Source organism: Megachile rotundata, chromosome 10 (assembly GCF_050947335.1).
Source record: "Megachile rotundata isolate GNS110a chromosome 10, iyMegRotu1, whole genome shotgun sequence".
Taxonomy (NCBI): Eukaryota; Metazoa; Arthropoda; class Insecta; order Hymenoptera; family Megachilidae; genus Megachile; species Megachile rotundata.
In genome coordinates, this window is record NC_134992.1 from 4,974,621 (window position 1) to 4,991,231 (window position 16,611).

Consider the following 16,611-nt stretch of genomic DNA (forward strand, 5'->3'; position numbering starts at 1 on the left):
CCCCCATCCCTCGATTTTGTTGCCCGTCCGCACGGAGCCTCGATCTTGTTCGCGTCAATTCTTTCGCGATTCGATTCGACGATTTCAGCCACGACAGAAAATCGTCCTCACGTTTCTCGCGAACGATTCGTTCGGTTTTTGGATAGAAGGTAGGCCGGGTCGGCGGCAGTCGAATAACACTTTGAAAACGTATTCGCCGGGTGTCGTCGAATTCGAATGCACAATTTCGAAGAGGGGAGGGTGTCGGTTTCGTGCTTTGGAGCAAGGTGTTTGGCGCGTATTGCTCGGTGGTGATTGGACCGTAACGAAAATACGACGCGAAAATAATGACGAAGTTAAAAAAATAACAGACAACTCAGAGTCTAATGTGTCGTTTTTATTCTCGTAGATAATAAATAAAATAATAATCAATAAATCGATCGTTAAAATTAAAACATTAGTGACTCGTGACTAGGTTAAGACTCACCGCTTATACAGAAACGTGTGTATTCGTGTGTGTTTTCTGTGTATTCCTCTCTGTTGATTGCTCTCCTCTTTGTCGTGTACACTTGCATAACTCATGCTTAATTATAATAATAATAATAATAATAATAATAATAATAATAATAGGTAATAATAATTATAATGATCGTAGAGATACAATAACTAAATACAATAGTAACTAAAATGCCAGAACATAGAGGGGAATGGGGAATAAGGACAGATTTAAGCTTATAAATATACAAGGGGAGAAAGAAACGCTAAAAAAAGATAAGGACAGGGAACTTCGTGAACAGGGAGCACGTATTGCTAGATGACACTCTTGCAACGTGAAAATTGGATGAGAATTAGGGCTTTCAGGACGAATTAAATCAATCACAATTGATAAAACGTCGCATTCTCACAAAATATTCATAACATAACTAATAATAGCAATAATATTTCAATAATAATAATAATAGTGCACATAATAGCGGGAATAATAATAATAGTGAAAAGGCAATCAATTTAAGTTACAATAACTCGCTACCACCCACGATACACGGTGTAATCATAATTACTATATCGTACGATAACGTATCTACAAAATCGTTCAACGAAAAAGAAACTTTTTTGCGGCGATAAAACACATATACGCGTCAGTAATGAATTTCTCGCGAATAAACCGTGCATATGTGTATTGTATGTACAATGAGGGTTGTAAAGTGTAATCGCTTTGTGTGCGTACGCGTGTACGTGTATGTGTGTGTACGGGGGTGGGTAGGATGTGTACGTATGTCACGTATGTATGTGAGTGTGATAGGTCGGGTACAAGTGGAATAAGGGAGGTTATGGTCGTCTAATCCTCTGTCACGCATTCTTTACGCAATTTTAATCGCGCCAATATTCGTCTTTTGTTTTAAAGTCTAATATTATATACATATAATTTGATGCAATTATATATATATACATATATATTTCTAATCTTTATACATAAATATATATATACACACAGGCATGTATATATTTATTTATTAGTTTGTATACATATATATGTATATATATAGATATATATATATATATATAAGTTTTTAATATAATCTACTTTATTATAGTTACGCACCGGCGTACGATTGTATTTTTAGTCTCTTTCTCAAAATTGATCTCCCCCTTCTATATTCGACGATGTTTCTCTTTCACGTGCAAATGATTCTCGATTTGTTCATCTTAAAATATCGTCACTTCCTTTATTTCGTCGTCCCTGTTACTCGTACTCCTGTCACTGCGACTAGCCTAACCTCGTTTACATATCGGTTAACCATTAATTAAAAAAAAAAACATTTCTACGTAAACGTGTGTAATACGAATCCGTTTATCGTCTGATTCGTCGATCAGCGAATATAATTTCGGTTCCCACGAGAAAACCCGAGGATTTAATCGTTCGATGATAAAAACTAAACGTCCAAAGGTGGATTTCATGTTTCCACGAATGTCATTTAGAAATTCTTACCGTACGAATTAATATTTGCGTCTCGATTTTTCTTTTCGAATTCATTACAATCTGACGATCAAAGAAATCTATGTACAACTTAAAGACATAAAAGGATCGATACGCAAAAGACCGGCGACGAGTGGTCCCGTTTGCCGGTCGGCTGTTTCGTCTTTAAACGACGGTCACTTCCGCTGAAAATAAATCGGCTGGATCGTTCCCGTCCGATTCGGTACGAACCGTCATCCTAGGATTCCTCCGAAACAACTAATCATCTTTGGCTCGGTCGAGCGGATGTTGCAGTGATCGCGCTTGAAACGAACGCTGCCGGGGCGACGCTTCGACGAGGGTGCGTTCGATCGAGCAACAAAGGGTCCTCGTGAAAAAAAAGGACCAAAAGGTACGCAGCGTGACGAATGCCAAGTGAAACTGGCCATCGTTGTAGCGCCTCGAAACGACTCGGAACGGAGGGTGGATTACCGTTCGTTACAAGTCGTTCCCGAAGATCCACGAGAAGGTTTCCTCTTCTGCCTCTCGAGCGGAAGCTGCGGAGGATCCGTCCAGCGGATCTTGCTTCACCATCACACGAGATATAAGTATGTATTTACCGGTTCTTCTATAAATATGGACAAAACAGTAGCATACCCACTGAATACATATTCTGTTCGCTTGAACGAAAGCCACCCATCGATCGATCGTCGTCACGGTTCACGGATGCTCTTTCTTGCCTTACGCGTCTATTCGGAAATAACTCGGGTCTTAAAATTAGGCGGTAATCGGTGAACTGTTGTGTTACGCAACAAATCGAAAACAATACTCGACGTTCGAAGCTTATTATGTGTTGTGTGTAATTCCTTGCCGTTCGTTGACCACGCTTTCGTCCTGTTTCTTCGCTTCCTCCCAGAACCGTCGTCGTATCGATGTTCGTCCGCGGCGAGGACAGGCTGGACAGTTCGTGGCCTCGCTAGTAACTCGTGGGTCCCGATCATCAGCGAGCAACTATCGGTGATCGGTGATTAAAAAGGCACGAAGCGTGAAAGATATCCAACCCGTCTCGCCCGTGGACGTTGTTCTCGTGATTAGGTCACAGCCTGATCCTTCGTCGGCACTCCTCATCGTCCATTTTGTTTGATGATCGATGCCTCCGTATCGTCGCGTGTCCGTTCGTTCGATTCGAACGTTTAGTGTACTCTCCCTTCTTCCTCGTCTAATAACTCCCTAACGTTTTTTTCTTTCTATCGATCGTTCTCTCCCTCTCACGTTCTCTCTCACGCTCGTTCTGCGATATGTTAGTTTTAAGGATACCTGAACGCGCTTTTACGCGAAGGACGTGTACCTCCAATGGCGGATGCGATCCTTCCTCGCTGACCGTTCCATCTTCGTTTGTTCATTCTCTGTTTTCTGACTTTACCGGGAGCCGACGAGCGCTGACGAGCCCGCGCACCACGAAGAGCAAGAGTCACGCGACCTGCTGATTCATACGAGCTGATCCAGGAAGTTCGGGGTCTTGAAATAGTCCGGTACCGCGTCGTCTAGCTTCGCGATCACTTTGTAGATGGACTTCTTCCAACTCTGTTCGTTGTCTTTGCCACCTTGGATTGCCTTGAAGAACTCCTTCAGCGTCTGCTCGACGACGAACCTGAAGTGGCTTGGTACCTGTAAGTCACAACCACGCTTTAAGGGGATAATATTCACGTTTCGCTTCTTCTTTCTTCACTTTGCTATAAATATTAAGCCTACTTCATATTATACTTTTCGCAAACACGAGAACAAACGCTGAAACCTTATATAATATACATCTGAACTAAAAATGTTTTACAACAAATGTTTGCAAACAAATTTATAACAAATTTAAAGTTTTTATACTGTTCTTAAGTTGTTTTCGTGTTGACGAACAAATAAATGTGGACTAGCTGATAAGTAATTTCGGATTTTTCTCTAAGTTATGTTGATAAAAATTGTATTTAACGCTATATTTACATATCGTTTTAATTACTTCAATTATAATGTGAAGTATAACATGGATAACTTTAGTTGTTACTAATTATAAATAAATTTTACATGTAACTATTTTAAATTACATATTAAAATCTCAGATTGTATATAGCTTTATAGGTTAGGAGTCTTTTATTTTGAAAATAGCAAAAGCGATCTCTGACAGAAAAATCTGCCATTACTCGTTAGCTAATCCAATAATAGTAAAGCTCTTTTACACGTAAGCTTTCAAGCTTTTTCATGTGTAATAAACTATGTATATGTATCGTAGAATGGTCATTTAATTGCTTTTTAATGTTAGATCTGAAAGTAAAAATGACGTTCTTGAGAAGAGATACCATGTTAACGATTATATTTAACACAAATATTATAGGTATCAGAATTACATTACAAGTGAAAATTTAACAAGATGTTATTTAAAAAGTCAAATGAAACTTTAATGAAATACTTCAAAATGTGAACTCGTTTAAAAATGCAGAACTAAATTTTCTGAACTAAGCTTTCTGAATGAAAGCAAATTAATGCTAATTAAAGTCATCTAATTTCGTAACTTTATTCGAAAAACTTGGGTAACATTTTAAGAAGTACGTAGACGCGTTTTCGCGAGGCAACACCGTCAAAGAGTCAATCGGGAGGTTGTTCGAACGCGTTTGAAAACAGAAAAGGAAGAGGAAAAAATCCGTGGTATAAACGAGAAAGATAATTTCTCCGCGCTCATTACGATCCACCGAAGGAGTCAAACAATTAAAGCAATGTGACGCGTGTATCGCTTAACGAGCGAGCCGAGCGGTCACACGGACGAACTGGCGCTAAGAGTTTCCACTGATAATTAGTACGTTTGGGTTATTAACGAACACGAGTAATTAATTACGCGTCAAGCGGGCCCGCGATTGTAACAGGCGACGGGAAGAATAGAGCCTCCAGGTTTCAGCGGAGACTCGTTAAATAATATTAAATAGCTGCTTTACGTGTGCACACACGCCGCCATCCGGTTGCTGTAAATACAATCAACGGTCGTTACGCGGTGGCGAAAGTAAATTGCGCCCCACAATGGGAAAGTAGAGACGTACGAGTGATTTACGAGGAAACCTCGACTTGTAAAAGCTCGATGTGTACGAGTTCGAACTCGTTTAAAAGCGTTTTCGCGATGGAAGGATAGGTAACGCGCGTGGCTGTGCCTGACCGCCAAATAATTGCACGATAGGTGCTAGAAACGATCAAGTTCGCGGCTATTTCATTGGCTGTATCGAAATTTTGACTGTTGGATAACCGGTTTGATTAGAGAATCATAGTATGGCAGGAATCGAGTTCTTCAGATACGTGTGTTGAATTACGTGCAAGTGATATTGAACAATTTAGACTTTATAGTATGATTTTTATATTCGTCCATTTTTAATATTATAAACTGTATCCTAAAGTTTTGAAATTTTCTTATTTAAAAATTTGCAATCTTTAAATTCAAAGTACACTTTTTTACTAATTGTACAAATGCACTCAATGTATATATGTTCGAATATTTTTTAAATATTTATGCATTTACGAACTATAATTAACACTTAATATTTTTATAAGTGGCATGATATACTTTCATACAAAGTAACAAATCCAGATTTAAATTTATATGAAAACATGAGAAAGTAGATGAAATTACTTACCTCAATGTGATTATTTCGGTTGTAATGAAGGTTGAGAACTCGATAGATTTCCGAGTCACCACCGACCCGAAGATCGTCCACGTTCTTCACACCTTCGGAAACCGCTTGCCTCGCGTATTTTTCCATTTGGATGTAGTAGAACTCCCTGAAAAATGAAAGCAAATTAATTATATTGACCGGTTTTGCATTATATGAGGTATCTGAGCATTTCGACCAGCATTGCTATATACATTTTATCCCTCGAACAGAACAATAATTTCATAAATTAGCAGTACTGTCTACTAAAAAAAATAGTAATAACTGGTTTAATATTATTAAGTTGTTATTTATATTATAGCATTATTAATATTTAAAAAGTTGATAACAAAGACACAAAACATTTGATGTCAGCAATGTTGTTTTAATAAAATAAAGAAAAAATAATTAGATGTTCATTAGGGTAGCTCCCTAACATTTATAAGGAAGCCCCTCGAAAGTTGTGTGCTGTCAATAATTTTTCTTCCTCGTTTTTCGAAACGAGAGACGTGTTCGATGAACGTAGAATGCTAATGCACGACCGATAATTAATTAAGGGTCGATACTAAAAGTGGTATGACGCGAGTCGCGGAAGGTGAAGAAGGAAGAAGAGGCGAGAAGAGACGTGTAGGACTGTTCGTTGGCTGGCAAGCGACACGGTTCAAAGAAACTATTAAGAACGTGTTACAGTGTATCGTCCAAGAAGACCCCGGCACCCTAACTCGTCGACGTTTACGGATAAACGTGATCGTGCGCTCGCGTGCTCGCGTCTACAAAGAAAACGCGTCGGGATCGTAACCGCGATACGCTTTTTCTTCTTTTCTCGTGGGCGGCAAAGGAAAAAATCGAGCTCCCGCCAAGTTTGCCGTTTACGTTCATTAATTAACGCAGTTAAACAAGCACAAGTCACTAATTGGCGGGTAATTTGTATAGTAATAGTGACCCGAGCTACCGTGCAGAGAAACCAGGAAGGGGACTCGGGGCCAGCATCAAGGGGTGGCTTCGCTTCGGTGGATCTCACCGAAAAACTCGGGAAAGGAACGAGCACATCGCGTCGTGCCGCCAGAGAAAACGAATATACTTTGAACGCCAGCCGTCGACTCTTTGTGCGACGTCTTTGCCCGCCCACGACTTCAATGCAACTGCCATTGATTAAGAAATTAATTATTTTTTCAATTGAACCGACCACGAACTTAGTTTCTATGCGGTTGCGCCCGCTCTTCTCTGACGAAAGGGGCGAAACAGCGTCGTAACACGCGACAACGTTTCGCGCTTTCATTGAAAAATCGTTAAATTTTCTGTAAATATAAAATGTATTCGAGCTTAATTGCATTGTTGCGATTTTTTAGATGAAAGCAGTTTTTGGAGTTGACCTCCTTTTCTCGGGCATCGAGGAGCGCTGCTGGTTCGCTATATTGCCACCGATGAGGAAATGCGAATATTTGGTATTGGTAATATACGGAGAGATTCTTATATACAGAGATTATGAGTTTAGTAATTTAAATGTTATCATATATCTCAGTTTATATCGAAGTTTTAAGAATTTTGAAATTCGTAAATTTGAAAATTTAAGAGCTTGAGAATTTCTAATTTATAAATTTGAGAATTTTGGGAATTTTTAAATTTATTTTAATCATATAGGATTTTACGAATATTTACACTTATAAATTAGAAAATTTATGATTCTGAAAATTTTTAAGTTTAGCAATTTTTGAATATTTTAACACACTAAGTTTTCAAATTTTTAAGTATAGAAATCAGAAAATTTCTAATTTTAGAGACTATGCAAATTGCGAAATTTACAAATTTGAATATTTTCATATTTTTCAATTAAAAAATTTTTAAATTAAAGAGCTTGTCATTTCAAACATAGGTAAATCTGAAAATTTGAAAATTCCCAAGTTTGTAAATTTAAAAATTTGTTTACTTGAGATTTCTTTCATTTTTGAGTTTCTGAATATTTCGACAGAAAAATTTCATTAATAGCTATTACAATTATGCGCACATTTTTTTTACCGAAAGAAAGATTACAAAGATGGTTAGATGACATAATATACATCACAAAATTCTCAACATGTGAATTCTACATAATACAATTGATGTCGCCGGTGATGTACACAACACAGCGAATAAAAAAGAAGACAAGAATATTGACAAAATGTTACACGAAGAGAAAAAATGAACATGTTACATCAAGATGTCTTATCAGAATACACCATAATCTTAACAGCACTTTGCTGTATCGCTACAATCTTTCCTCCCATGAAAATATAATTAGCTGTTTCATATTTTGCTACCTATAATTTAACCCTCTCGCTAGTGGATGAATTCTTGTTCTTAAAGAGTGAAGAGTCTGAAGTCTCGGATGAAGCAAATAAAAGGCAAGAATAAAAATTGAGAAAGACGTCGACGAGAAAAAGAATCGTCCTCGCATTCTTCTGTGTTACAAACATAGAAGTCGATCGAGAAAAACACGAGAATGACTTGACGCGGCAACCGCGGAGAGCCGAGAACGTGCAAGAGGAGGTTGCTACTTGCTCGGATATTTTTTCCATTCTTTCCTCGATCTTTCTTCTTTCCGGGTCCCTATCCTCCTCACCCTTAAATGCACACAGAAGTCAGCCCCCGCTGGTGGAAGTATCCTAGAGTAGCAGGCCAGAATGGCAGCGAGAATGGCAGTCAGGTTGATCTTGCACTTTGGATCCCGAGGGGATGCAAAGAAGTACGGTTCAGCGGGAAACCAACGAGTCGGTAGTGCTACTGCGGCTTGTATAACTCGAGGTCCCTGAATGCTCGACAATGTGAGGCAACCAGTTCAAGCTTCGGGTCTTGGTCTCGTTCGGTGCCGTTGGGAGCAATTTTTAAGATTGCTTCCGCCTGGCGGACTCGCGCGCCGTTCGTGAAACAGAAGATCGACGAACATTTCCGTATCCGTCGTCGTCGTCGTTTCCAAACGATCCTAGTCACGTCGTAAACGACGGGGATATTCTCTTAAGATTTCCCATCTTCCTCAACAGTTTCCCGTTTTACTTTCAACTTAACTCTCGTTTAACGCTGGGATTCACATTTTTATTCGGAACAAACGGAGATATTAAGTCCGCGCCGCTAATGAAGCTGCTTTGTATAACAAGACGTTATTTCAGAGAATGATAAGAATTGATTGACAGGATGTTATTTTAGAGATTCATTCATAGTCCAATGAACCGATGACATCAAACAGCAGGATTTCTATTCCCCCATTTTCCTCTACGCTGTCCCATTTAATCCTCTATGCTCGGTTTCCGAGGGGACATTTTAATCACTAAAACAAAATCGAAAGCAAAGAGTTCCGAAGACGTTATCGGAATTAAGCTCACCGTGAAATTTGAATCGAAGATACTGGAGATAACAAAATCGGAAATTTGATATTATTTTAGTGATTGATAAGACCGATAGTTGTATGAACCGATGGTACTTAAAATAACGAAGAAAATCGAGAATCAGGAAAACGGGATGATTGGTGGTACTCGTTGATCGAACGCACTCGAGCCAACGGAAGAAAACAATGGGATCTTTCATGCGTCGCGGCCCGATCCTATAGCTGGCTAGCAGAAGAAAGGGCGAGAGGAGGAGTCAGTTGGCGGAGACGCGAGAGGCTCTTCTCATTCGATCACTCCCAGATTGGCTCTCTCACCAATTAAGACAATTTCGCGTGCTCTTATCAGCAGTCAGTCAGAGAAGCTTGTACACACGAGAGGAGAATTGAAAGAGGTGTGTGTCTCTGCAGAATCGTGTTCCGCGCCCTTTCTCGCTCGCTCTTCCTCTGTCCCTCTCACGTATCCACGTTTCACTTTCTCCCTTCGTGGTTGCTCTCCCTTTCGCGTGCTACCTACTCTTTCTCTCTTCGTCTCTCTATTTCAACGTCTCCTTGAACCGTCACCAGCACCGACCCATCGGGGCCGAGCCACCCCCGACTTCAGCCTCTCCGGAGGTAACGTGTATGTGTCACCTGCGCCTATAATCCTTACTCAACCACCCATCAACCGCATTCAAGCTCGTCGGATCGCCGAGTATAGGTGGAATACGGTAGGCAGATTGGGCTAGGTCTCGGCTGGGTTATGTAGCTACGTAATACCGTACGGTAGATACGTATATATATCCGCGAAGTGCCTAATTAAAACAGACACCAGGAGACAGAGAGAAAACGGGACGAGAGACGTGGCTGGTCGCATAATAGGGGTGTAAGGGCGCGAGGGAGACGGCACTAGTTCCGTAGTCGGTTTGACAAAAAGCCCGAGTGCTAGAATTGCCACTCTTCGACCACCAAGTGCAGAGGAGAAGAGCAACCGTGAGCGAGAAGAAAGGAAAAGGAGCGAGAGGGAGAGATCGAGGAAGATAGAGAGAGAAAGAGAGGAGGAGCGTGCCACCGGGAGGAAGATAGTGAGAGTAAGGGGCCAGAGGGTGAGCCGCGAAGTCATTCATTATAGTATTGTATAATTAGGATAATAATAAGCTCTTCAGGGGCTCGGGTTTTCTTGCGCCCCGTTGCAACGGGGCGACGTCGAGAGAGACCAACAGAGAGACGGGAGCAGAGCAAGAGGGAAAGAGCGTGATCCTTCTGGAGGGTGCTGATTATTAGCATCTAATTACGAACTGCCTTTGCCACCGAAAAAAAAGAAAATGAGAGACAGAGAGAAAGGTGACGGTTAGAAAGAAGATGAACGCTGCGAAGTGTCTTCGAAGAGGGAATAATTAACTCTCAGCGCGAACGGAAATCGTTACCTCGCGTTTTTCGTCATCCTTACCTCCATCACAAATATCCTCTCCGGAGAATAAGGAGAGGGTATCTTATTTTCCCACGATCCCATCCTCACTTTCTTCCAGATCTCATAATGGCAGATACAGTTTCATTCAAATAAACCGTACATACGAAAAAGATCTTCAAGTTTACCAAATATGTACGGTCCTAACCTATTAACTCCGAACCTAGACTATTAATCTAGCCTATTACTTTATTAACAGCCTTGCGTTATCTAAATTGGTAGACTTACATATTCGAACAAATTACTTCTGTGGGACGTGCATTAAAACATGGTCGAGCTGCCATTGTAACTGCGTTTACTTGCCTCTTTGTTTATATACGAAAGTGTTAAAATCTTAATGTTCTTCCAATTATAATATTTCTTTTCACCTGTTCAGCCATGTGTCTGAATAGAACGTTTCTGCTGTTAAAGAAATTCTTGAGTTGCGTCCAATTTTTTCCAGCGTGCTTCTCAAACACAAAGGGAGTTCTCGAGTACTTAACAACGAGCGACATCCGTAAATTCGTGAACACCTTTTTTCGTAACTGTGGTGCGTATTATGGCGCAGGTGAAGCAACAATGTGAGCTTTAGAGGTGCCGCGTATTGAAGCGTTTAATGGCAATGATGGTTGTTGTCGTGACGCCTTCTTCATACCTGATCTTCATCGTCGCGAGTTGCTGTTTCGACGCGTCGCTTTTGTAACGGCTTACACGCGGTACAAGAGAGAGCACCAATTAAAAGGGGAAACTTCAGTGCTCGTTTTTTTATTTCGCACCGTCCGCAACCACCCACCCAGTCGATTCGCGGAAAACCTTGTTCGCGCGTTCTTCGCGATCGCCATCCCGAACGTGACATATCGAAGATTAAAAATCAAAATTAAGTTTCTTCGTCTTTTCGGGGCTGACTTTCCCGTCAAACTTATTTGCAATTCTGACTCGTGCGTTTTTTAAATTGTAAAGTGACTTGGGGCGTAACGACATCTCACGTCTTCTCGCCTTACATCCCCCCTTCCCCGTTTCTATTCAAAGATCCTCAATCGTGCTTCTTAAGCCAACCAGCCGGCTCCCTTTTAACGGTTATGCCAAGCCTACCGACCTTCGACAATTCTGAACACCTCGGTTCCCCAAGACCGGAGCTGACCCTTAAAGTCTCTCAACCCCTCGGCACGGCTTTCTTGGCAGAACTTTCCCACGGACGACTCCCTCGAAGGGGAGAAGACGCTTAAGGAACAACCGACAATCCGCCAAGATTCGCAAAGTGTTGGACTCGGTGTCGATCACCTTGAAACTTTTGTCCCCTTCCACCCCTGAACGAAACAGCTGTGCCTGTCCCGGGACCTGGCAAACTTCTGCTTCCTTTAAACGTATTTCCCGAGGGTTACGTTTAACGTTGATCTTTTGTAATTGCATCGATTTATGGAATCGATTTCTCAGTAATCACTGTAATGGCTTGCTCAATCTTTATGAATAGAAAATATTTATTAAGTACATTTTGTATAGATTGGAGAGTTTATTTCTATGTGACGATAATTTCTTTTGTCCAAATTTTTAGTATGAATAAAGGCGTGTGTGAATAATACTTAAATAACTGTTAGAACTGATAATTTAATTTGTATAAATAAAATTAGTTGTTGAAACTATACCGTTATGTGGAGGAGTAGCTGATGTTCGTTACTTTTTATTCGATCCATGAAACATATATTCAAGAATAAGATATTAAGTAAATGTAAGTTATTCATCGGTTGACTTATGATATTTTAATTTTGATATTATTTATGTATAAAAAGAAACAATTTTTTAACTGAAGAATGAACTTTTACCTACAGTATCCTCAATTTGTAATTTTTTAATTAAATGAAGAAATCGAACTTTAGACGATACACGATTTAAATTTATTTATTTATTTTTTATTTAGATATATTTGGTATATCTAAACCCGAACGGTAGCCGTTAATTCCTAGCTCATATACAGCCAAGAATAAATTTAATTTCATTACCAAAAATGTGTCAGCTACAGACTTCTATTATTTTATTCTTAGTTGTGATAAATTTAGAAATTTACAAATTTGGAAATACGGGAATTTGAGAGTTGGGACAATTAAGAATACTTAAAATACAAATATTAGGAAGTTTAAAAATATATAAATTTGACAATTCGGGAACTGTGAAAATTTGAAAATTTAAGATAATTAGGAATTTAAAGATTTAGACGTTGAAATTTGAAAAACAAAAACGTGGACATTTTGAGATTTGAAAACTTGGGAGTTTGATAGGTTAAACATTGAAAATTTTAGAGATTTAGAAATTTGGAAATTTCCGAAATTTAAGAAATTTGAGAATTTTGTGAGATGAGAAAAATATGAGAAATGTAAAAAATTTAAGAAATTTGAAAAATGTGTTTCAGAATTTAACGACTCGAAAGCACAAAAACTCAGAAATTTAAACGCATAAAAATTTGTAAATTATTTTTCATGTCCTCATTCAAAGCTTATATTGTACCCGAGTGAAGCAAACCCAAGCAGGTAACCATTTGAAAACTAATTACACCCGAAGCGATTAGTGCATAACTTTTGAATCTCGCCTTGACGTTTCTCGCGGAGAGAACACTTTGAAACGAAGGAAATGAAAAAACCGTTCGTGAACGGGCATCTTTAAAATCTACGACTTAACTACAAAGGCAGTGAATCCGCTTGTCTGGTTGTCTCTCTTGTCGGCTCCTAAACTATGCACCGAGACTCGGAGTCTCGGGCCTGGAAACGTGGCAAAATGGTATTTAACTGTTGGCACAAGGAAAAGTGACAACATTAGCCGCAGGTTTCCTTATTACCACGACAGGCTCCTTTCACCTTATAATTATCAGCGGGCAGAAACGGGTCCATTTACAGAATGCCGGTGTGTTCAGCACAATTAACAGAGAGACATCGTGGGCGACGTTTAACCGGCGTATTCAGCCACCATCAGCGGAGATAAATTCACGCGTAGCCGCTTTGTGCGGCGGGTGATAGCATCACAGCCAGCTGGAAAATCCGTCTCGGCCACGGCGAGGGTGCGGAAGAAGAAGCTCGCAAAGAATTCGAGAGGAACGTCGTGCCACGCTCTACTTTATCCTCACGGGTAACGGGCACGAGGCGTGAAAGTGCATATAACGAGAGAACATTAAGCGTCTGCGCGCCTGTAACGGTGGCCCAGCGCGTGTGTTTACGTGTTTGCGCGCGCGTTCCGCTCGTCTCGCTCTCTTCTCGTCGGTTCTGGCGCGCGGGCAGACTGTGGCACAGACGTGCGTCCTCTCTCTAGATGGATCGCGGCTCGTACGCGCGCGCGTATATACGCGCGAATGCACCTATACGCGCGCGCGTGTGTGTGCTTGCGTGGCTCATGAGCGCGGATGGATGGGTGAGTACACGCGTTTGCCCGTCAGGGCGTAAGCGTCCATTCAGAGGGCGCGTTCAAAAAGGTGTCGCGCAGGGTCTTGATGCTGCACCCTGTGCACCCTTCTTAATTAGTAATTAACACTTTAACGCCATCTGCACTCAGACTTGCAGCGGCAAACGCGACGACGCTTGTCCCAACTTGGTCGTCGTCGTCGTCGTCGTCGTCGACGTCCTCGCGGGCTCTGTTGGTGTTGGCGCAACCGCTGGCGCGACCGTAGCCCGGAAAATCAAGTAATTAAAATACAAGTTAACAAGTGATTACTTCATTCTGTTCCGTCACGGCCACTCAGCCAAGTATGATGCGCGTTCCGTGCGCGCGCGCTCGGTATTTCCGAGCGGGCTGAAGAGTCGACGTTGACGGTGTTGTTGATTGCGACCAGCCAAGCGGTTTGTTGGGTTTACTGAAGGGTGCCAGGGGGGACGGTGTAATATCCGGTGCCGCCTTTCGGTAAGGGTGACGAGTCGTGGCTCGTGAACGATGAACTTTTCCGCGGAAGGTCCATGCCCATCACAGAACCAACGGATACGCGGGTTAGATCGTTTTCTCAACGGGATGCGCGTCTCGCGTTTAAATTACGAGGCAACCGTAATTGGAGTTTCTTTCAGGACATTGGAAAACCCTGAGGAGCGCCGCGACCAGCCGCGTACATCTACCATTCAGGTTTATATAACGACCGTGAAACTAAGCTGTTCGCTATATCGTGGTAAAAAAACGGCCAGGTAAAGAGTATCAGTTTTTTGGTCGTAAACAACGTCACGAGCGATACCTCTGTAATTTTCTTCTCTGTTTCAGTTGCTGCAACTTGGAATATTTTAATCTTTAACTTTAAATGTGTTATTGCTTATATCTTTTAAAGTGTTATTTATGTTAAAATGAACCATACTGAGATTTGAAGAATGTGCTGTATTTGAATTTCTAATATTTATGTTAACACATGTTTCTAATGTCTATTCTGCTAAGGAAATATTATGTTAACGTGTGTAGTACATATTTGCGAATTGTAATAGTAAACATTTGAATTCTGGTGAATTTGATAAAGTCCGCATTAAACGCAGATTTCTGCCGTTATGACTCCTACCCCGCCATCTTATCCACCTAATATTTTAATATCCTTAATATCTGTGAACATAGTTATTTTATGTAATAGTTCTCAACTGTGTTTAAAGTTATCTTAAATTAATATATTTTGAACTGAAAATAAGTTATTGATAGGATATAAGAAAAAGAGTTGTACAAAGTAAAAAGAAGATAAAATTTATAGATCATAATGAAGGCCATTTTGTATCGAATTGATAAAGGGAAATGATTTATAATATATTTTAAAGAAAACTATTTGAAAATTGTTGAACTTATTCAAATATTAGTGTCTGTTTTCATCGTGTTGCATCAACTATCACGTCATTATTCCCATAAAATTTAACTTCAAAATTCGTGAATTCAAGTTTTCGTGTTATTTTCATTATTATAAGACGAGGTTCATATAATTAGTCTGCATCTCAGTTATTATGAATATCCTCAATGAATTACACATTTAGAATTATGTTGTTTTTTTTCTGTAAAAAATAGTAAATAATAAATCTACCAACGCATTATGTACATCTAATCTGAGATGAAAAATAAAGTAGAGAAATAATTAAATAAGTGTTAAAATATAAATTAATTTCAAGAAAAATATATTGATTAGTATTGATCTTTAAAATAATTTATAAATAAATCACAAATCATTCAAAAATTGTTCAATTAAAAAATAAAGATAAAGTTACTAAAAATGTATTATTAAAAACACTGTTGTCCCACTGTAAGTATATTCGATTTTAAACACAATCCTTCTACAAATATTTGATTTCTTATCTCTGTACCTATGTTAGTTATATTGTATAAAATAAAATATAAAGTTTCTTAGATCATGTAATATGTAAGCAAAAAAAATGACCAGTGCTCGAATAATAAAAAATAACGGCAAACATTTATTATTGAACATATTAATCACCGTGCCACCCATATTTGGGCACGCCAATTTATGCTCGCGTTAATCGCTCACTTTATGAACATTTTTAATTCTCCAATGATAAAAAATAATTAATTCTCCAATGACACATCATTTTATTAAGTACTTTACTGCTAAAAACAGCTAAATATCGTCGAAGACATTTGTCGAATATAAAATTGGAATTTATTAGTATTATTGACGAATTGTTCAATAAAATTGAATCATATAATACGAACGAAATATTGTTTTTATAAACCAGAAATTATTTCTAGGAGCATTCGATAAAAATTTCGAAAGACTTATCGTTCATCCCGCCAAAACCCGTATACAACAGGAATAAAACTCGACAGACGACTCGAATTCTTTAAACAGGTTTCAAGTTATTAACATACGGCAAGGTATGTCGCAAAAGTTATGTCGCTTCGAAAACACCCGTCCCTCTCTGATCGTCCCTTGAAAAAGGGACACGCGTGTCCATGTCTCCGAGTCTGCTAAGCTACCTTTTTTTCGACGAGCAAGTTTCCTAAGCTTGCAAGACAATCGTTCGGCGATCGCGCAGCAGATGTGCCCCCGACAATGAGCTTCTGGGCCCTCGCCCTTCATGAAAAAGGGAACTCGAGGAACAGTGGCACGAAAAGGCAGAAGGGCGAAGGGGGCCCGGTCTGAATACGGGGGTTCTACGACACAGGGCATAGACTTAGCGAGCGAAGGTTCCGCGTGCCGCACGCGCCGATCTTACAATACATACTCTTCGTATGTACCCCATGCTTTTCGATGTTCCCCTTCCCTCTCCTT

The 16,611-nt window shown here is 39.9% G+C and overlaps 1 protein-coding gene across 4 annotated transcripts in view; it reads right to left on the bottom strand.

The window, feature by feature from the left end:
* Positions 1-355: 355 nt before the first annotated feature.
* Positions 356-16,611, bottom strand: part of LOC100880555 (homeobox protein prospero) — a 50,732-nt gene continuing 34,476 nt past the window's right edge. For 2 of the 4 annotated variants that reach the window (XM_076536761.1, XM_076536760.1), the window contains exons 4-5: positions 5,599-5,743; positions 356-3,604 (exon numbers count right to left, since the gene is read on the bottom strand). In XM_076536761.1, coding sequence (XP_076392876.1) covers positions 3,425-3,604; positions 5,599-5,743 — 325 coding nt within the window. In that variant the 3' untranslated portion in view covers positions 356-3,424. Of the gene's footprint in view, positions 3,623-5,598; positions 5,744-16,611 lie in introns of all 4 variants that reach the window. The other 2 variants (XM_076536759.1, XM_076536758.1) reach the window with 1 other exon arrangement.